The 21177-nt window shown below is 46.2% G+C and overlaps 1 protein-coding gene across 3 annotated transcripts in view; it reads right to left on the bottom strand.

Moving 5' to 3' along the window:
- Positions 1-21177, bottom strand: part of GALNT13 (polypeptide N-acetylgalactosaminyltransferase 13) — a 50892-nt gene that overhangs the window by 8534 nt on the left and 21181 nt on the right. For 2 of the 3 annotated variants that reach the window (XR_013183119.1, XM_077181794.1), the window contains exons 8-12: positions 16237-16354; positions 9883-10063; positions 7218-7357; positions 4577-4675; positions 2447-2581 (exon numbers count right to left, since the gene is read on the bottom strand). Coding sequence is in view for 2 of the 3 variants with exons in the window: in XM_077181794.1 (XP_077037909.1) it covers positions 2447-2581; positions 4577-4675; positions 7218-7357; positions 9883-10063; positions 16237-16354 (673 nt within the window). In the remaining variant the exon portion in view is untranslated. Of the gene's footprint in view, positions 1-672; positions 2128-2446; positions 2582-4576; positions 4676-7217; positions 7358-9882; positions 10064-16236; positions 16355-21177 lie in introns of those variants that run through there. The other variant, XM_077181795.1, reaches the window with a different exon arrangement.

Here is a 21177-nt window from a genome sequence, read left to right as displayed (position 1 = left end):
AGGAGCTATTCCAGGGATTGGGATTTGGCACAGGGATTGCACCAGACTTACCTCAAAGCTATACTCCCATTTCCCAAAATACTGAGGGAAGGGAAGACAGAAGGAAAGCGGAGTCAGTGATCCAAGGAACATTTTTTGTGCAGCCCCTCAGCTCTCCCTGGATGGAAATTCCACAACTTTGCAGGGACACCATGACTGGGGACAAACAGTGGCAATTATCCAGGAAAAAAATCATGGAATTCTGAGCGGGGAGGGATCCACAGGGATCACGGATCCAAACCTTGGGCCTGCCAGGATATCCCACAAGCCCATCCTGTCCCTGAGAGCCTTGTCCAAACACTCCTGGAGCTCTGGCAGCCTTGGAATAAACCCTGAGGGATCTGTCAGGAATAAATGCTGAGGAGCTTTTCAGGAACAAACCCTGACATCACCACCCTTCCACAAGGAATTAAACTCCTTTCCCATCAGCTGTGACACATTTCCAACTTCATTTTTTCCCTGGATCCCTTCGTGCATGTCACGTCCCAGGATCTCATCCTTCTCCACATCCAGAGGTTTCTCCAGATGTCACAATGGGAATCACCAGGTGTGGGAGCCTGGAATCTATTCAGCATTTAAATACCACAAATTAAATTATATTATTTAAATTATATACTATTATAAAAATAGTAGCAGGAAATCATAGAAAATTCCATGAAAATCCGTCAGAGAAACCCCTTTTTAGGATTATTTCATGTCCAGCTGTGGCCATGTTGTCCATTGCCAAGCCAGAATTCCTAAAAATTCCTAAAAACCACTCAAAATCCCTCCATGCAATGCCTAAATAAGCAAGGTAAGGAAAAATCAGTGTAATTCCACTGGAAAATTAAATTAATGAATACAAGGGATCCAGGAAATACCCTGTAATTGTTTCTCTTGGGAAAAAAAATTGGAATATCACAACTGGTTGTTTTCTTGGGAAAAAATTCCTGGATATTAGGAATGTTTGGAGGTTAATAATACACTAACAAATATATAATAATGGCAATAATGAAATGAAAGGGAAAATGGGCAGCTGAAATCTGAATATTCCAAGGAAAATTGGCAATAAAAAGCTTTGCTCAGTAAATCCAGGGACAGGGAATGCAATGAGATGTTTTCCAGGAGAACAAGCAGCCAGTCCTTGGAGATGCCATAAAACCATGGAGTATTCCTGTTTTAGGAGCTCCACCTCATGGCCGAGCTGGGATTTACACAATTCCTGGGAAATTCAGCTCAGTTTAAGGGAAAAACCAGCACATTGCCTGTGTGCATTTTATTGGAAGAATTCCAGCCTTCCAGGCAGGAAGGGTGGAGGTGCCCAAGGAATTCCTGGATGCAGCTGGGCTGGGGACAAGGTGGGGATGGGGCACAGCTTGGACCTGATGACCTGGGAGGGCTTTTCCAGCCTCAGGGTGGACACCAGCAGGAATTTCCCCATGGAAAGGGTGACACTGTCATATTTTCTGGAAAAATCTCTTTGCCCCCGATTTTCTCCAGGGAAGCTGAGAAGCCTCAGAGAAAAAATGAAAACAATAATTATCTGATTTGCTTCTCCTGTGTTTTGCTGCTTTGGGATGTGGGTTGGACACTGTCTACCACCTGGTCATTGTTTCCTTGGTTCCATGTGAATTGTTTTTATTTATTGGCCAATTATGGCCCAGCTGTGTCAGGGCTCTGGAGAGAGTCACCAGTTTCCATTATTATTATCTTTTCATTATTATCTTTTATCATTATTATTATTATTATTATCTTTATTATTATCTGTATTATCTTTTCAGCCTTTTATTATCATTATTATCTTTTCAGCCTTCTGTCTGTATCCTTTTTGCATTCTTTAGTGTAGTTTTGTACAGTTTTAGTATAGTGTTCCTTTATATAATATAAATTACATAAATAACATCAATATAAATAACATAAAATAATAAATTAGCCTTCTAAGAACACGGAGTCGGATTCATTCTTTCCTCCTCCATCTGGGGAACCCCAAAAATACCACAGGAAGGGGGTTCAGGCCTTGGCAGGGGCTGCCCAGGGGGGTTTGCAGTGCCCATCCCTGCAGGTGTCCCAGGAATTCCTGGAGGTGGCACTCGGTGTGAATGGAAATCCCTGTGGGAATTGTTCAAAGTGAGATGGAATTGGGTGAATCCCAGGAGGATTTCCCCAGGAGCTGGCTGGGAATTGGAACCTCCGTGTGAGTGGACACCAGCAGGAATTTCCCCATGCAAAGGGGGCTCAGGGATTGCAGCTGCCCAGGGAGGTTTGCAGTGCCCATCCCTGCAGGTGTCCCAGGAATTCCGGAGGTGGCACTCAGGGCTCTGGGCTGGGGACAGGGTGGGCACAGCTTGGGAGACACCATGACCCTGGAATGCTTTTCCAGCCCCAGGGATGCTGGGATTGTGCCAGAACCACCCCCAGGCCCGGGTACCTCAGCATCGTACTCCCAGAGCTGGTTGCCCCTCAGGTGGTGGCACTTGAGCATGAGGACGGGGCCGTTGAGCCGCGACACGTCCAGGCACAGGTCGTCCGTGCGGATCTCCTTGTCCGCCGTGTAGGAAAACACCTGGAACACAGAGGGGCTGGGAAAGGCCTGGGAAAGGGCTGGGAACCCCAAGCCCAGCCCTGGGAGGGAGCCCGGGCTGGAAAGTTGGAGCCTTTCATCGGAGAATCCATGGGAATTCAGGGGAAGAGAAAGATTCTCCACTGGAGAAATCCATGGGAATCCATGGGAAGGGGAAGGTTTTCCCCTGGAGAAATCCATGGGAATTCAGAGGAAGGGAAAGGTTTTCCACTGGAGGAATCCAAGGGAATTCATGGGAAGGGAAAGGTTTTCCACTGGAGGAATCCATGGGAGTTCAGGGAAAGGGAAAGGTTTTCCACTGGAGAAATCCACGGGAATTCAGGGGAACATTCTCCCTTAGAGAATTCCCTGGGAATTCATGGGAAGGGAAAGGTTCTTCCTTGGAGAAATCCATGGGAATCCAGAGGAAGGGAAAGGTTTTCCCCTGGAGAAATCCATGGGAGTTCAGGGGAAGGGAAAGGTTTTCCACTGGAGGAATCCAAGAAAACTCATGGGAAGGGAAAGGTTTTCCACTGGAGGAATCCAAAGGAAATCATGGGAAGGGAAAGGTTTTCCACTGGAGGAATCCATGGGAATTCAGGGAAAGATTTTGCACTGGAGAAATCCACGGGAATTCAGGGAAAGGTTCTCCCTTGGAGAAATCCATGGGAATCCGGGGGAAGGGAAAGGTTTTCCACTGGAGGAATCCATGGGAATTCAGGGAAACGTTCTCCCTTAGAGAATTCCATGGGAATTCATGGGAAGGGAAAGGTTCTCCCTTGGAGAAATCCATGGGAATTCAGGGGAAAGGAAAGGGTCTCCATTGGAGAAATCCATGGGAATTCAGGGGATGGGAAAGGTTCTTCCTTGGAGAAATCCATGGGAATTCAGGGAAAGGTTTTCCCCTGGAGAAATCCATAGGAATTCAGGGGAAGGGAAAGGTTTTCCACTAGAGGAATCCATCAGAATTCAAGGGAAGGGAAAGGTTTTCCCCTGGAGAAATCCACAGGAATTCAGGGGAAGAGAAAGGGTCTCCCTTGGAGAAATCCATGGGAAGTCAGGGGATGGGAAAGGTTCTCCCAGCCAAAAAGCAGGGAAATGAGGCCAAGCTCCAGTGAGGATGGAGGAAGTGACAGGAGGAGATGGCAGGAGCTGGGATGAACCTTCAGGATAAATCAGGGATGGGAACATGGAGCATATCCCAGCCTTTCCCAGCAGGAATGTGGCCAGGAGCAGGTGTCTGGAACACCAGGGCTACCAGGGAATTGTGACCGTGCCAGGCTGGCACCACCCCTGGAAAATTCTATACATAAATAATAAACTCTAATTAATTAAAATAGAGTTAATTTAAAATCTGCTTAGAAGTCCCTTAATTATAATTTACATCCCAAACCCCATCTGGAGCAGCCATGCTAATTTGAATATCCACTGGAATATGCAAATTTTGTTCTAATTAACCCAGAGTTGTTGGTCACAAGACCAAGAATTCCATCCACTCTTCTACTCCCTTTCCAGTTCCTCCAAATGAAACTCCCCAGGCCCCCACCATTGGAATTCCACTAAAGAACTTCCATGAATATCCTGGATATTTATTTTCCTGCACACGTTCAGAACAGATGGATTCAGCTACGTTTATGGATTATGCCCATTTCATTTTTATGAAAATAAATTCGAATTCCTGATCACACTTCCTGAAGTTCATGTCTGGAATGTTTAATTTATTATTAAATGACAGCAGGATTCTATTCAATATATTCACTGGGAGACTTCCCATGGATGTGCCCCAATATTCCCCCATAATCTGGAGCTAAAACTGAAAAAAAAGGGGCTGAGTCCTCTTAAAATCCTTCAGCTCGAAACTGAATGTATTTTGGAATTTTCATTGATTATTTCGCTATTACTTTCACAAAAAATCTAAAATAGAATTGAAACAGATATTTAAAATATTCCAAAGGAATTCTTGGACAAATAAGCCACTTTTCCCTGGTTTTTATTTACCTGGTTCCCTCCCATGCCATGGCAGTTGAAAAATCCCACTTTCTCATTCTCCTTGCGGCCCATGTTGTCCAAGCACTGGTTGGTTTCAACATTCCTGATCTGGAAAAAGGAAAGAGGTGAAAATTCCTTAAAGAGGAATTCCTTAAAGAGGTGAAATATTCCTTAAACTATTTCCAGGCCACACTGCACAGTTCAGGTGTTTTAATCACTTCTTCCTGCCAGATTTGTGCAGAAAATGGCAATTTGTGAACAGATCACATTCCCAAATAGTCAGGGAATGGTCTGGGTTGGAAACAGCCCCAGAGCTCATCCATGGCCAGGGACAACTCTCGCTATTCCATGTTAAGCCATGAGGGAATTCAGGGTGATTATCCCAAGTCTGTCAAAATCTCCATTTCTTTTTCTCCCAATTTGTCCCAGAAAACAACAAAACATCCACTTGGGGAATGCCCTTTGAGGCCTGGTGCTCCTCACCTTTGATTTATACCATTTTTCCTTGGGTTTGAGCCCAGGAGGAGCCATCCAGGGCAGGATGTGGATCATTTATGGCCTAATGATGCTGCTGCAGCTTGGATGGATCAAATCCTGCCCAAATCTCTTTGGCAAGGCAGGAAAATGTCCAAAAACCGCACTTCCAATGCCTTAAAAATCCCCCATTTCTCTGCTGCTCCCTGGGCTTTAAGGCTGCAATTCCCTTTTCCTGCTCCACTGGAACAGCCAAGCAGGGCTTTAATTCCCAGCTCCTGCCTGAGCCGCTGTTTCCATGGGAACTGAGGCCACACTGCACACATCAGGTGTTTTAATCACTTCTTTCTGCCTTTCTCATCCCATTTTCCAGCCTGACAATGTGCCACAATCCCACTTTGTTTGACATTCCTTAGACAAGTCCTTTCCTTGCTGGAAACCCCCGTTTCCCTTTATTTTGGCAGGATTAAACCTGGAATCCTCCAGTGCCTTTTATTCCTGCCTACAGTGGCAAATTTCAGTGGGAAATCACTTCCCTGGATGTCAAAAAAAGCCATTTGTTCCTCAGAGCGTTATTCCAGCATTGTTATTCCATCACCAAATCCTTTGATTGTTATTCCATCATCTCAAATCAACCCATTCCAGAGCCTTTAAAAGGCAGTGCAGGCACAACTCAATGTAATATTTTTAACTGTGAATTTGTTGAATTTCAAAGAAATTCCAGCTCCTGGTGGTCCCAGAACCTGGTGATTACCAGGAATGACTGTGACCCTCAGCTCCAGGCTGGAAAACATTCAGTGAACAAACATTTCTTTAAAAAAATTTCAAAAAAAGCCATTTCTAGTCTCTTTCAAAGCAATTAATGATGATGGAAGGTTTCCCTCAAGGGCTGCATATTCATTGTGTCAAAATATTAATTCCAAACTTCACTTTTCCAATCTCCTGCTCCACTTGGGAGATAAATTCGCCTCGTGAACATTTGGAATAGACACTTGATTTAAAGGGAGATTTTTAAGGAGAGGGAATATGTTTGGAACAGCAACTTCTCCTTAAAAAGGACTTTAAAAAATGGAAATAAAGAGAAATAAGAAATTGAGAGGAATAAGAGGGAACTCCAGGACCTGAGTCTTGGCTCCAAAGCCACCTCATCTCCTTGGGAATGGATCCATTGGCTCTGGACACCTCCTGGTTTTACTGATTTTCTACATTACTGGATTCCTGCACTTACTGGTTTCTTTCCTTACTGGTTTGTGGCACTTACTGGATTCCTGCACTTGCTGGTTTTTGGTACCTGTTAGTATTCCTTACTAACAGCTTTCCAGTTCTTACTCTTTCCTGTACTACTGGTTTTTCCTTTACTCACTGCTTTCCTGTACTCCTTGCTCCCTTTGCTTACTGGTTTCCTGCTTTCCTGAATTCTTTTACTTACTGGTTTCCAGTACTACTGATTTGCTGCACTTCTTGGTGTCCTGGATTTACTGGTTTTCTTTACTTGCTGGTTTGCTGCAGTCACTGGTTACCTGTAAGGTTCCTTTCCTTTCCTTACTGGTTTCCAGTTCTGACTGGTTTCCTTTATTTCTTGGTTTTCCTGCTTTCCTAGACTTCCTGCTTTGTTGTAGTTACTGGTTTCCTTCCCTTACTGGTTTCCAGTTCCTGCTTTACTTACTGGTTTGTGGGACCCATGGAGGGTTTGTGGGACCCATGGAGGGTTTCCTACATGGATTGATTTCCTTTAATTCCTGGCTTCCTCTATTCCTGGGTTCCTACATGGATTGATTTCCTTTCATTCCTGGTGTCATCTATTCCTGGTTTCCTGTACGGATTGATTTCCTTTCATTCCTGGCTTCCTCCATGGATTGATTTCCTTTAATTCCTGGTTTCCTCTACTCCTGTTTTCCTGTATAGATTGATTTCCTTTCATTCCTGGTTTCCTGCATGGATTGATTTCCTTTCATTCCTGTTTTCCTGCACAGATTGATTTCCTTTCATTCCTGGTTTCCTCCACTCCTGGTTTTGTGCAAGCCCTGCTTTCTTTTCTTTCCTGCTTTCCTTTCTTTCCTGCTTTCCTGCCTCCTGGATGGCTGCCCTGCCCGTTACCCCCCATTCCCATCCCATCCCATCCCATCCCATTCCCATCCCATCCCATCCCACCCCATCCCACAGTGAGTTCCAGTACCTCTCCCAGGGAGTAGTAGCGCCGCGGGATCTGCGAGTCGGGGTACACGTTCTCCAGGTACCAGGAGAAGGGTTTGCAGCCCAGCCTCTCCCGCAGGGCTTTCCTGACAGAAACGTCCCCATAATCCACCTTCACCACCCCTGGAATGGGGAGAGAACAGCCCATCAAACATCCCAGCTTGGGGAAAATCCCAGAGCTGCCCCAGCTCCACTGCAGGGCTTTCCTGATGGAAACATCTCCACACTCCACCTTCACCACCCCTGGAATGGGGAGAGAACAGCCCATCAAACATCCCAGATTGGGGAAAATCCCAGAGCTGCCCCAGCTCCACTGCGGGGCTTTCCTGAAGGAAACGTCCCCATAATCCACCTTCACCAATCCTGTAATGGGGAGACAAGAGCCCATCAAACATTTGGGCGAAATCCCAGAGCTGCCCCAGCTTCCCTGCAGGGCTTTCCTGAAGGGAATGTCTCTATAATCTACCTTCACCAATCCTGGAATGGGGAGACAAGAGCCCATAAAACATTTGGGGAAAATCCCAGAGCTGCCCCAGCTTCCCTGCAGGGCTTTCCTGAAGGGAATGTCTCTATAATCTACCTTCACCAATCCTGGAATAGGGAGACAAGAGCCCATAAAACATTTGGGGAAAATCCCAGAGCTGCCCCAGCTCCCCTGCAGGGCTTTCCTGAAGGAAACATCTCCATAATCCACCTTCACCAATCCTGGAATGGTAACGTAAGAGCCCACAAAACATTTGGGGAAAATCCCAGAGCTGCCCCAGCTCCACTGCAGGGCTTTCCTAATGGAAACATCTCCATAATCCACCTTCACCAATCCTGAAATAGGGAGACAAGAGCCCACCAAACATTTGGGGAAAATCCCAGAGCTGCCCCAGCTTCCCTGCAGGGCTTTCCTGAAGGGAATGTCTCCATGATCCACCTTCACCACCCCCTGGAATGGTGACACAAGAGCCCATAAAACATCTGGGGAAAATCCCAGACCCATCCCCAGGTCCCCTGCAGGGCTTTCCTGATGGAAACATCTCCACAATCCACCTTCACCACCCCCTGGAATGGTTTTCTTAAATCCAGCTTGGCTTTATTAAAAACTCTGTCTCCTGACTCATCTCAGCACAAATAAAGATTTTCCTGTTATCCACACAAAAACAGGAGTAGGCACCAATTAAAAATAGGCTCAATATCCTAAAAATTAGAGCTGAGCTCTCCTCCAGCAGAATTCTGTTTTCCCAGGGAATCAGATCTCTCCAGACATTTAATTTTGGATGTAATTGTGAGGTGTGCCCCTAATTATGCTGAGAAGTCTACTTCCCACAGGGAGCAGCCCCTGGCTCCTCTCTCCTGGGATCTCAGCTCAGGAATGGGATGAATCAGCTCCCAGAGGAGCTGGGGGATGAGGCTGTGCCAGACAACAGAGCCCTCATTACCAGCAGGCAAATTCCTTTGTTCTCCCAGAGAATTATCCAGAGATCTCCATTTTCTTCATTAATAGGAAAGGAAAAGGATCAAAAAGCAGATTAAAAATATTTTAAAATATCTTTTATATTTAGGAAGGCCCTATTAAAAAAAAATTCTGTGATTTCCTACTTCTTTTTATGGAGAATTTCCATGAAAACTTTCATTTTATTTCCCTTTCTCCTCCATTTGCTTCTCAACGCCGGGGAACAACCTCATTATATTTTATCTATTAATTAATGCAGATATTAATAACATGGAAAGAGATCAGGGGCTGGAGCATGTCCAGGGAAAGGAATGGAGCTGGGAAGGGGCTGCAGAATCCCTGAGGGAGCTGGGAAGGGGCTCAGCCTGGAGCAAAGGAGGATCCAGGAGGGAAAAGCTCAGCAGCAGAGCCCTCCATAAACTTCCCACACTTTTTTTTCCCCTCACGTTTTTCTCCCACTTTTTGGTTTTCCCCTCACGGCAAGGGAGATCCTGAGGGGCTGGAGCGGGGCCAGGGAAGGGAACGGAGCTGGGAAGGGGCTGGAGAATCCCTGAGGGAGCTGGGAAGGGGCTGCAGAATCCCTGAGGGAGCTGGGAAGGGGCTGCAGAATCCCTGAGGGAGCTGGGAAGGGGCTGGAGAATCCCTGAGGGAGCTGGGAAGGGGCTGCAGAATCCCTGAGGGAGCTGGGCAGGGCCTGCAGAATCCCTGAGGGAGCTGGGCAGGGGCTGCAGAATCCCTGAGGGAGCTGGGCAGGGGCTGCAGAATCCCTGAGGGAGCTGGGCAGGGGCTGCAGAATCCCTGAGGGAGCTGGGCAGGGGCTCAGGCTGGAGCCAAGGAGGATCCCCAGGGATCTTTTCCCTCTCTGGAATTCCCTGCCAGGAGGGCACAGCCGGGGGGGTCGGGCTCTGCTCCCAGGGCACAGGGACAGGAGCAGAGGGAACGGCCTCAGGCTGGCCCAGGGCAGCTCAGGGTGGATTTTGGGGCAATTCCTTCAGGAAAAGGTGCTCAGGTGGAGCCCCCACCCCTGCAGGGATTTCAGAACCCTGTGCATGCAACACTGGGGACATGGGGCAGTGCTGGGGATGGTTGGACTCAAAGACCTCAGAGAACTTTTCCAACCCAGACAACTCCATGACACCTCCCATTCCCAGCTCCCTTTTTTCAGGAAGCACTCCAGACCTCCAGAGGACCCCACACCCAGCCATACCCGGGGAGATGATGTAGAAGAAATCCTTGAACTCGTCCATCCAGACCTCGGCCAGCCTGCGGTTGTTCTTGTTGATGACGTGGCCGGTGCCCCCGGGGAAGGTGTAGGGGGTGGCCTTGCGGAACACGTGTCCCACGTGGGAGCAGGTGACGATCTCCAGGGAGCCTCCACACTGCCAGATCTGCAACGGGAATGGGGCCAGCCTGCAGGACACTGGGCAGGGCCCAGGACATCCCTCTGGCTGCCCTGGAGGGCTCCAGACCCTGGCAGGGGCTCAGAGACCTTGGCACGGAGTCACAGACACCTGTGCCTTGGATTTTAACCCACAGAAACAATTCCCAACTTTGTGTGAGGAGTTACAAGCCACAAGGGTTTGAGTAGAGTGATGGTGAATTTGTCACAGGGTGAAAAAGTAAAATTTTGGGGATTTAGAATGGGGGTTCCAGAGGCTCAGAGACCTTGGCATGGAGTCACAAACACCTGTGCCTTCCACTTTAACCAATGGAAACAATTCCCAACTTTGTGTGAGGAGTTACAAGCCACAAGGGTTTGAGTAGAGTGATAGTGAATTTGTCACAGGGTGAAAATGGAGAATTTTGGGGATTTAGAATGGGGGTTCCAGAGGCTCAGAGACCTTGGCACGGAGTCACAGACACCTGTGCCTTGGATTTTAGCCCGTGGAAACAATTCCCAACTTTGTGTGAAAAGTTACAAGCCACAAGGGTTTGAGTAGAATGATAGTGAATTTGTCACAGGGTGAAAAAGTGACAAATGAACTATCACTCTACTTGAAAGACTTCCAAGAATTTTGGGGGTTTAGAATGGGGGTTCAAGAGGCAAGATGGAGGAATCTGGGTGTGTCCTGTCCTTCTTCTTCTTGTCCTCCATCTTCGGCTGTGATGGTGACACTTCAAGATTGGTTTAAGAGTAGAGACAGAGTGTCTAACATAGGTGATGGGTACTGGAAATTATTGTAAATAAAGCACATGTAGATTCTCAGGGCTCTGGCTGCTCACAGGGACCCCCAGATGTGTCAGAAATTCTCTTTTCCCAGCCTATCACTCAAAGAAGGAGTCAGAGCTCTTCAGTTCTCGGTCTCAAGGTTGGTTATTGTTCCTTATCTATAAAATTCTTTCTCTGCCCTGCCCAGGTCTGCTCAGCAGGACAGACAGAGGCACTCTGCCTGCCCTGGGGCTGTGTTATCTTTTTATACTAAAAACTACCTGTACAATATTTACAATGACTTCCCAATACCCATCACCTGTGTTAGACACTGAGCTTCTACTCTAAACCCATCCAAAAGTGCCAACATCACAGCAGGAGATGGAGGCCAAGAAGAAGAAGGAGAAGGACAGGACACGCCCAGATTCCTCCTCCACACAGGAATTCTATGGAAAACAACTAGAAAAGGAGGATTTTAACTGGGTTTTCCTGCTCTTCCCCAAAATCCACAGAGCTCGGGCCCAGCCCCACTCCAAGGAGCAATAAAGACAATTTTGACTGGATTTTTCCTGCTCTTCCCCAGAGCTCCCAGAGTGGAAATGCTGGGAATGGGTCACTTGGATTTGTCCCTTGGAGCACATCCTGCTGGGAAAGGCGTCATTCCCTAATGGATTCATGGAGGGCGTGGATATTCCAGGATTCCATAATATTCAAAGGAACAGAGCAGAACTTCTACCTACACACTCAAATATATAATCTTTCCATCTATTTTGATATACAGTTAGGTATACATATTATACATGTATATATAAACATAGACTATATATTATAATATATTTCTATTTTTATATAATTACATTTTATTTACATATTTACAGAAATTTTTCCAAGCAGAATCCCATCCATGGTCATCCTGAGGAAAGCCCCAGCATTCCCAGGATACTGCCACACCCAGGGACACAAGGAAGCACATCCCAGACCCCCCAGAGATGAAACCCAGGAATTCAGGGTGTGCCCTCCACCTCACGTGCTGGTGAAATCCCAAAAATTCCATAATAAATGAAGAAGGCAATGTGGGGGACTTTTCCCAGATGGAAATTTTCCCTCTCCAAGGGAAATCCATGCTAGGGATAATCTAAAACGTGCTGGAATGCTGGAATTTGGAACTTTGGGGTTAAATAAAGTAACGAATTCTGCTGCTGGATCCCTACGGAGTGAGAAATGCTGGGAATCCTGGAATTATTTAGCTTGGAAAAGACTTCCAAGAACATTGAGTCCAATGTTAACCACATCCACCACTGATCCATGTCCTCATTCCACAGCTTTTAAATCCTTGGGGATGGGACTCCACCTCTGGCGGGGTTTTAGTCCCCTCCTAAGGAGCCAGAAGGACCCAAATTATTTAATTCTTTATTTTAATTAATTTAAATATTTTATTTTAATTATTTCAATTATCTATTTCATTTTAGTTGGGTTTTTTATTTCAATTACTTATTTCAAGTATTTCTTTCCATTTTTAAATTTCAATTATTCATTTCAAATATTTTAATTATTTCAACTTTTCATTTCAATTATTTTATTACAATTCTTTCGCTTCCAGGCTCCTCCTGGTGTTAAATCTCTGAGTTTTTAGGGAGTTTTGAAGAGGAGCTCCGGTGGAATCTTGGAATTAAAGCTCCTTGACACAGACCCGAGTTCCCATGGCAACCAAGGCAGATTTAGCTAATTAGGGCTCCCTCCATTTCCAGAATTCCATGAGAATGAGGAGGGATGGGATCTGTGGGATCAGCAGTGAAACATCCCTGTGTTAACTGCTCAGGGACTCAGGGGGAACTTCAGGATCAGGGGTGCCAAGGAATTCCAGAGGGAACATGGAAAAATCCCAAATATACACCTGGGATGTGCCTATGGAGCAACCTGGGAGCACGGAATAACCCCAAATGACTCCATGGAATAACCCCAAATAATTCCAGGGAATAACCCCAAATAACTCCATGGAATAACCCCAAATACACCCCAGAGAATAAATCCCAAATATTCACCCAGCATGTGCTCATGGAGCAACCTGGGAGCATGGAATAACCCCAAATAAACTCCAGGGATGTGCTCATGGAATAACCCCAAATAATACCATGGAATAATCCCAAATAACTCCAGGGAATAACCCCAAATATACCCCAGGGAATAAATCCCAAATATTCACCCAGCATGTGCTCATGGAGCAACCTGGGAGCATGGAAGAACCCCAATTAATTCCATGGAATAACCCCAAATAACTCTATGGAATAACCCCAAATAACTCCAGGGAATAACCCCAAATACACACCGAGGAATAAACCCCAAATATTCACCCAGCATGTGCTCATGGAGCAACCTGGGAGCATGGAATAACCCCAATTAATTCCATGGAATAACCCCAAATGATTCCAGGGAGTAACTCCAAATATACACCAGGGAATAAATCCCAAATATTCACCTCATGGAGCAACCTGGGAGCACAGAACAACCCCAAATAATTCCATGGAACAACCCCAAATAATACCATGGGATAACCCCAAATATACTCCATGGATGTATTCCCAGAGCAACCTGGGAGTGTGGAATAAATCCCAAATATACCCCAAGGATGTGTTCATGGAGAAATCTGGGAATAACCCCAAATACACACCAGGGAATAAATCCCAAATATTCACCACGGATATGCCCCTGGAGCAACCTGGGGATAACTGGGCACCCAATTTGAGGCACCCTCCATCCCAAATCCCAGCATTCCCCTGCTGGTTTCCCATTCCAGCTGGCAGGGAATTCCTCCCACAGCACCACTTTTAAAAATCTCTGCTCCTGGACACTTTTCCAGCCCATTTTTGGCTCTCCTTGGAGCAATCTGCTCCCTGTGCCAGCTGGGATAGGATGTGGGGGAAAGGAAAATATCCCTTTTTTTTCCTTAGGAAAAGGGATATTTTTCAATATTTTTTTTAAATCCCAACAAACCAACCTTTCTGGGACACTCCCTGGGAATGTAACTGCTTCCCAAAAGTTCCCATCCTGCCTAAGAATTGTGGGGTTTCAGGGATCTGTTCCCCTCACAGACTACGGGATGCGTTCATCCCTCGCTGTGGTGACCCCAGGGAGCCAGGGAATTCTGGAATGGTTTGGGTGGGAAGGGCATTAAATCCCATCCCAACCCATCCAGGGACACTCCCACTGTCCCAGGCTGCTCCAGCAGGAAAATCCAGAGAAATCCCCTTTCCCCTGTCCTTCCTGCACTTCCAGCAGTGCCAGAAATCCCAAATAAACCCCATCCTACCCCACCCAGAGCTCACATTCCCTTTCCCAACCTAAGGAATCCTAAGGAATAATCTCATAGGATTTTTATTTTTTTTTCTGATGGACAGATCATTTTTAATTCCCATAGGAAATCCTTTCAGAGCATCAAGTTTTCAGGGCATTCTTCAAGTGGGATAAAACCACTTGGAGAATTTAACAGGAAACTAAAAATTTCAGTAATTCCATAAATAAAAATAAAGTTTAGGAATAAATCAGATTTTCCTTGAATAAAGCAAACCCCTGGAGCTGTAAGAGATTTCTGCCAGGAATTGTCATCATTCTTCCCCCAATTAAAAGACATTCCTAAAAGGACTCATTAAAGACCCATCAGCAACAAGAAGCAGCTAAAAGAAAAAACATGGATTTTCCCAAAATAATCAAATTATACCCCATGGATGCTCCTCCTGGAAATGCCCCTGAGAGCAAAAAAAGCTGGAAATCTTAATTATTCTTTGGGATAATGTTGGAGCTGGATACAGATGAGACAGACACGATCCAGGGGAAGCAAAGGCACTGGGTGACATTTATGAGGATTCAGGAATTCACAAACCATGGGGGGAATGGCTGGGTTTATTTTATTTTTGGGGATTTATTTTTTGGGGATTTATTTTATTACTCTGAACCAGTCGCAGATTTCCCCTCTCCCTTTGGTGACACAATCCTGGGTGCAGGAACAGCTCCAGGAACACCCCTGTGCCTCCCTGCAATCCCAGCCCTGTCCCACAGCAGGAATTGCCCCCAGAGCTCTCCTGACAGGAGAAATTCCCAAACCCCACTGGAAAAGGGAAAAGCTCCAAAAAGCTTTGGAGCTGGAGGAATCTCCCTGATCCTTCAGCTCTCCTGGCCCTCATTCTCCCATGGATTTGTTCCCTCAGCTGGGATTTGAACCCTTGGATGTCCCTGACAAAGTCACACAAAATATCCCTGGATTTTCAGTTGGTTTTCCTTCCAGAAAAGGAATTAATCCCAATTAATTAGGAATTAATCTAATTAATCCCAATGAACAGCACCAGGTGATTTCCTGGCCTTCCCATGGCAATATCTCCATTTATTCCTATCCCTGCCCCCATTGATTCACTGGTTTAGGGTGGAAAGGCACATTTGGAATGGTTTAACAGTGCCTGGCACTCCCTGCTGCAGGGATCTCCTGTAGAACATGGAAAACCATGGAAAAGAATTCCTGCACAGGGGCCTTGGCACACCCCAGGAGGAATTTTAGGATTTAAAACAGCAAAAAAAAGTGGGAATCTCCTCATTGGAAGCATCCAGGCTCAGGGGAGGAACAGAACCCTTTGATTTTCCTGCAAAGGGAACAATTGAAGTTCAGAGGAATGGCCTGGGAAAGCTTTCAAAGTCCCAGCTGATCTTCCCTGGAAAAGTCTTTTCCCTAAAAAACTTCAAGGGGTCCCTGGCAAGGAAAACATTCCTGGCAGAATGGAAAAGACAGGAAAAGGGGGGAAAGGGCATTGCCAGGATGTGCTGTGGGCACCAGAGGGATCCTGGGCGTTATTCCCATCACCAAATCCAGAAACTGGGACACATCCCAGGAGTTCCAAGCCATTCCCACCATCCCTCCCAACCATTCCTCAGCCAAGCCTCAGTTTCCCATTTTTCTGTCCCAAGGGCAGTGACTGGATGCATTTCCCTGGGGTGTGGCTCACCCCTACCCCAGCAGGAATATCAGCATTTTCTGCAGGATAGGAATTTCCCTGGCACAGACCCAGAATTCCAGCTGGAACTTGCAAGTCCATGATGTCACCGTTCCCAAAGTGTCTTAAAACGTATTTTTAATTTTATTTTTCAATGTAAATTCATATCAAATTTCCGCTGGGCACCTCATTTCTTCCATGAAGGAATGACCAAAATATATGGAATTTTGGAGGGATCAAAACCCTCAATACTAAAATATTCCACGCAGCAAAAAAATCCCAAAACACCCAATGAGGCTCCCCCGAATTTTAAAAATTCCATTTAGCTCATGACTTGCAGGCCAGCTAAAGCAGGAGCTCCCTGAAGAAATGAGAGCACAAAAGGGGGATTTTTGGGGTTGGGGGTGGGAAGAAAAGGAAGGAAAACAGGAATTACCCTAAAGGACATTTCAAGATTCTCGCCACCCCAGATATCCATTCCTGCATCGTAAGTTCCTATCTCTTCAAAGTAGTTCCTGTCAATAGAAAACAGGCCACCAGCCATAGTTGGGGTCCTGGGTGGGAAACAAACAGGAAAAAAAACAAAGGAAAACAGAAAAGAAAAGGAAATTAAAAAAAAAAAAAAAAAAGGGAGAAAGGAAAGAGAAAAGAAAAAAGAAAAAAAGACCTTTTAAAGGACACTCTGGAATTTACAGCACATTTCACTACACAGGAATTCTACTGAAAACAACTAGAAAAGGAGAATTTTAACTGGATTTTCCCTGCTCTTCCCACAGATCCATGGATCTCAGGCCCAGCCACACCCCAAGGAAAAATAAATACAATTTTAACTGGATTTCTCTGCTCTTCCCCAAAATCCATGGAGCTGGGCCCAGCCACACTACTCCCATTTCCATGGATTATTTCAGGGGAATTGTGAGGGAAAATTGGGTGAGGTTTGGGCATCCTGAGTGAGCAGCAGCTCAAATCCAAGCAGGAATTCTTGGAAGGAGTTAAATGGGGGAAAAAAAATACTTTTTGAAGGACACTGTGGAATTTGCAGCCCATTTTACCACACAGGAATTCTATGGAAAACAAATAGGAGCTATGAAAAGAGAATTTTGACTGGATTTCCCTGCTCTTCCCCAAAATCCATGGAGCCTTGGGCTCAGCCACACTCCCAGGAGCAATAAAGATACTTTGGAATGGATTTTTCCTGCTCTTCTCCAAAATCCATGGAGTGCAGGCCCAGCCACACTGCAGGGAGAAATAAAGAAAATTCTGACGAGATTTTCCTGTTCTTCCCTAGAATCCACGGACCCCAGCCCAGCCACACTCCCACTTCCATGCATTATTTCAGGAGAACTGTGAGGGTAAATTGGGTGGGATTTGGGCCTCCTGAGTGAGCAGCAGCTCGAATCCAACCGGGAATGGATTTGGGAGGAGTTTCATGGCTGGGATTTGCCTCAGGGGGAGCCCAAAACGGCATCAAAGGAGCAGGAAAATCTCAGCTAAGAGGATTAGAAATCCTTACAAACAGGCAATCCCAGGGGACGGCTGAATTTCCCTGGAAATGGGAATGCCAGGGAATGCCCAGCCCAGCTCAATCCCAAACCCAGCTTTCCTCTGAGATGTCCCAGCACAGCCAAAGGGGTTTGGGGGCTCTGCCCATCCCAGCCCCTCTGCTGAGGCCCCAGCAGCCCTAAACCTGTGGGATTTGGGGCAGTGACCCTTGGGACGAGGCTCTGGAGCTGCTGCAGGGCTGGGGCCAGGCTGGGAGAGCTGGGAATGCTCCCCTGGAGAAGGGAAGGATCCAGGCAGAGCTCAGAGCCCCTGGCAGGGCCTGAAGGGGCTCCAGGAGAGCTGGAGAGGGACTGGGGACAAGGCATGGAGGGACAGGAGCCAGGGAATGGCTCCCAGTGCCAGAGGGCAGGGATGGATGGGACATTGGGAATTGGGAATTCCTGGCTGGGCTGGGATTGCCAGAGCAGCTGGGGCTGCCCTGGATCCCTGACAGTGCCCAAGGCCAGGCTGGAGCAGCCTGGGATGGGGAAGGTGTCCCTGGGTGAAATGGGATGGGATTTCAGGTCCTTCCCAATCCAAACATTCCCATTCCTCCTTCTTCCCTCCCATGGGTGCAGACACTCTTTTCTTGACACACAATTCCCCATTTTTTCCAAGACTGAGCCTTGAGCAAGTTTTGAAGGATGAAACTGAACTGGACACACAGACCTGGATTCTTGCTAAGGACCCCAAATCTCCTTCGCTTCCTGGAACCAAACACCTCCCAGATCCCTCCCTAACAAACCTGGGAGTGCTGAGTTTCACCCTGGAAAATTCAGTGACTCCTGCCCCGATCCCCAGCCCAGCTCCTGGGATAAGGGGAATGCAGCAGGCAGGATTGTTCCCTGGGATGTGAATTTAATGGGACACAGCCAGACCTGCAGAGCTTCCCTTGGAAAATCCCCTCCACCAAAACCCTCTCCATCAAAATATCGGGAAGGTCAAAGGCCTTAAAGTGGTTTTTAAACTGTAAAAATAAATTTTTTTCCTCAGTTCTGCATCTTTTCCCTGTGGAATCACCTGACAGCTCCTCCTGGGAATTGCTGTGATTGACTCAGGATTCCCATTCCTGCACAGAAAAATGGGAGCAATCCCAGGTTTGCTGCACCCCAGCCAAGCCAGAGCCCATGCCAGGATTTTATGATGGGAGAGGAGGAGGGATGGCAAAGGGCTCCCCATGGCATCACCTCATCCTGCTTTTCCCAAGGAATCCCATCCTGGGCATCCAAAGGGCTCCAGCAGCACAAAATCCCACTAAACCAGACCTCTGTGGGCATAGCTGGGAATAAAGGATGGGCACCAGGATCAACATCAATCCCTGCTGTTCATCACCCAGGCAGGGCTAATTAACTGCAATCATCTCCAGGTTTAATTATTCACAATCAAGATATTAATATAATATCAAGATAATAAGTAACATATTTATAATATCCAGAGTTCCAGGAGCATTTGGAAGATGTTCCCAGGCACAGGGGGGATTTTGGAGATGTCTTGCAGGGCCAGGGGTTGGATTGATGGTCCTTGAGGGTCCCTTCCAGCCCAGGGAATGCCATGATCTGGACACATTCCTGATATTTCATCTTGCCTTTTTCCTATTTTTTTATCTTGCCTTTTTCCTAGGATTTGAGTCCTAATTTATACAAAACATTTCCTGCACCACAATCTGTATTTTTAGTATTTCTAATCCCAGCCTGGAGTGCCTTCAGCTTCAAAAACTGAGGGAAGAGCATGGAAATATCCACAAAAATGGGCTGCACCGAGCCTGGAAATGCCCACGATTCTGGGATTCTCTGACACCAAAACTGAAATTCCTGGACTAAAACCTGAGATTTTGGACTTAATCCAGCCTAAAGCACCAACCCTTCACTCTCAGCTCTTTGTGACCATTGTGGCACAGGTGACATTTGTCCCTCTGCCTCCTTTGCTTCCCAGCTCCCACTTCATCCAGAGAATCCCCCAAAATTCCAGCCAAAAAACTGATGAGAAAAAAGAAAGGAATTTTAAAAACTCCCATTTTTTCTTGCTTTATCAGTTTTAAGAGTCAATTCAGTGTCTGGGCTGGGATGAATTTCGAGCCCAGCTCCATTTCAAGGTAAGGAAATAAGGATGGATGGATGGAGCTCAGCCAGGCCCTGCAGCTCGTTAGGAAAATTCATTTTCCCAATTTCCATGCACACCTGAGCTTTAATCAAGAGCTGCTGGCCTGGAAAGGAAATCTTGGATCAGGAGGAAAACGATTCCCTTGGCTCTGACAGCCAGGGCCTGCTGGCTTTTCCTGGGAACAAACCCCAAATCCCGGGAATAAACCCCAAATCCTGGGAATAAACCCCAAATCCGCCCTTCCCCGATTCCAGCCTTGCCAGGACAATCAGGGGCAGAAATGGGAATTTTGAAAGCAATTTTGGAAGGTTTTTCCTGCCCTTCCATCCCTTCCTTGCCTGGTCTGATCCCTGAGCTGTCCCTCCCTCCACCTGCAGGCTGGAATTCTTCCCCCTTCCCAGATTTAAATCCATTCCATCCACTCGGGAACCCTTTTTTGGTCTCTTTTGGAATTTTGCAGGAAGCTGAGCAAACATCCCATGGCCAGGAATTTATTCCATTTGTTCCCTTTTCAGCTCCATTTGCAATTTTGGAAGAGGTTTTGTTCCACTCTGTGATTCCAGCAATTAAATGGAAGAGGTCAGGACACGCTCTTGGATCATTTTTCCCTCAGGGTGCTGCTCCGTTATCAATCCCATTTTCCAAGCAATAAACCAGGAATTTAAGTGCAAATTCACTGGGGTTCAGTGCTCAAAAATGCTCAGAAATCCTTTAGAATATCTGCCCTAGATTCCGAAAAAATGGGCATTTAAATCCCAAAAAAAACAGGAATAAAATGCATATGCAGCAAATTAACAGAGGGAGCTGAACAGGCAGAAATCTCTGGAATTCCTGAACATTGGGAAGAGGATCGGATGGGGTTAAGTGCAAATCACTGAGGTTCAAAACTCAAAAATGCTCAGAAATCCTTGGGAATATCTGCCTTAAATTCTGAAAAAACAGGAATAAAAATCTGTTTGCAGCAAATTAACAGAGGGAGCTGAACAGGCAGGAATCTTTGGAATTCCTGAACCTTTGGAAGAGGATGGGATGGGGTTAAGTGCAAAACACTGAGGTTCAAAGCTCAAAAATGCTCAGAAATCCTTTGGAACATCTGCCTTAATTTGCTGCAAACAGATTTTTATTCCCGTTTTTTTCGGAATTTAACAGAGGGAGCTGAACAGGCAGGAATCTTTGGAATTCCTGAACATTGGGAAGAGGACGGAATGGGGTTAAGTGCAAATCACTGAGGTTCAAAGTTCAAAAATGCTCAGAAATCTTTGGGAATATCTGCTTTAAATTCCAAAAAAAAAATGGGAATAAAAATCTGTTTGCAACAAATTAACAGAGGGAGCTGAACAGGCAGGAATCTTTGGAATTCCTGAACCTTTGGAAGAGGATGGGATGGGGTTAAGTGCAAAACACTGAGGTTCAAAGCTCAAAAATGCTCAGAAATCCTTTGGAATATCTGCCTTAATTTGCTGCAAACAGATTTTTATTCCCATTTTTTCGGAATTTAACAGAGGGAACTGAACAGGCAGAAATCTCTGGAATTCCTGAACATTGGGAAGAGGATGGGATGGGGTTAAGTGCAAATCACTGAGGTTCAAAACTCAAAAATGCTCAGAAATCCTTGGGAATATCTGCCTTAAATTCTGAAAAAACAGGAATAAAAATCTGTTTGCAGCAAATTAACAGAGGGAGCTGAACAGGCAGGAATCTTTGGAATTCCTGAACCATTGGAAGAGGATGGGAT

Source organism: Agelaius phoeniceus, chromosome 7, assembly GCF_051311805.1.
Source record: "Agelaius phoeniceus isolate bAgePho1 chromosome 7, bAgePho1.hap1, whole genome shotgun sequence".
Taxonomy (NCBI): Eukaryota; Metazoa; Chordata; class Aves; order Passeriformes; family Icteridae; genus Agelaius; species Agelaius phoeniceus.
The sequence above is the reverse complement of the archived record's forward strand: the minus strand, read 5'-3'. Positions and strand labels throughout refer to the sequence as shown.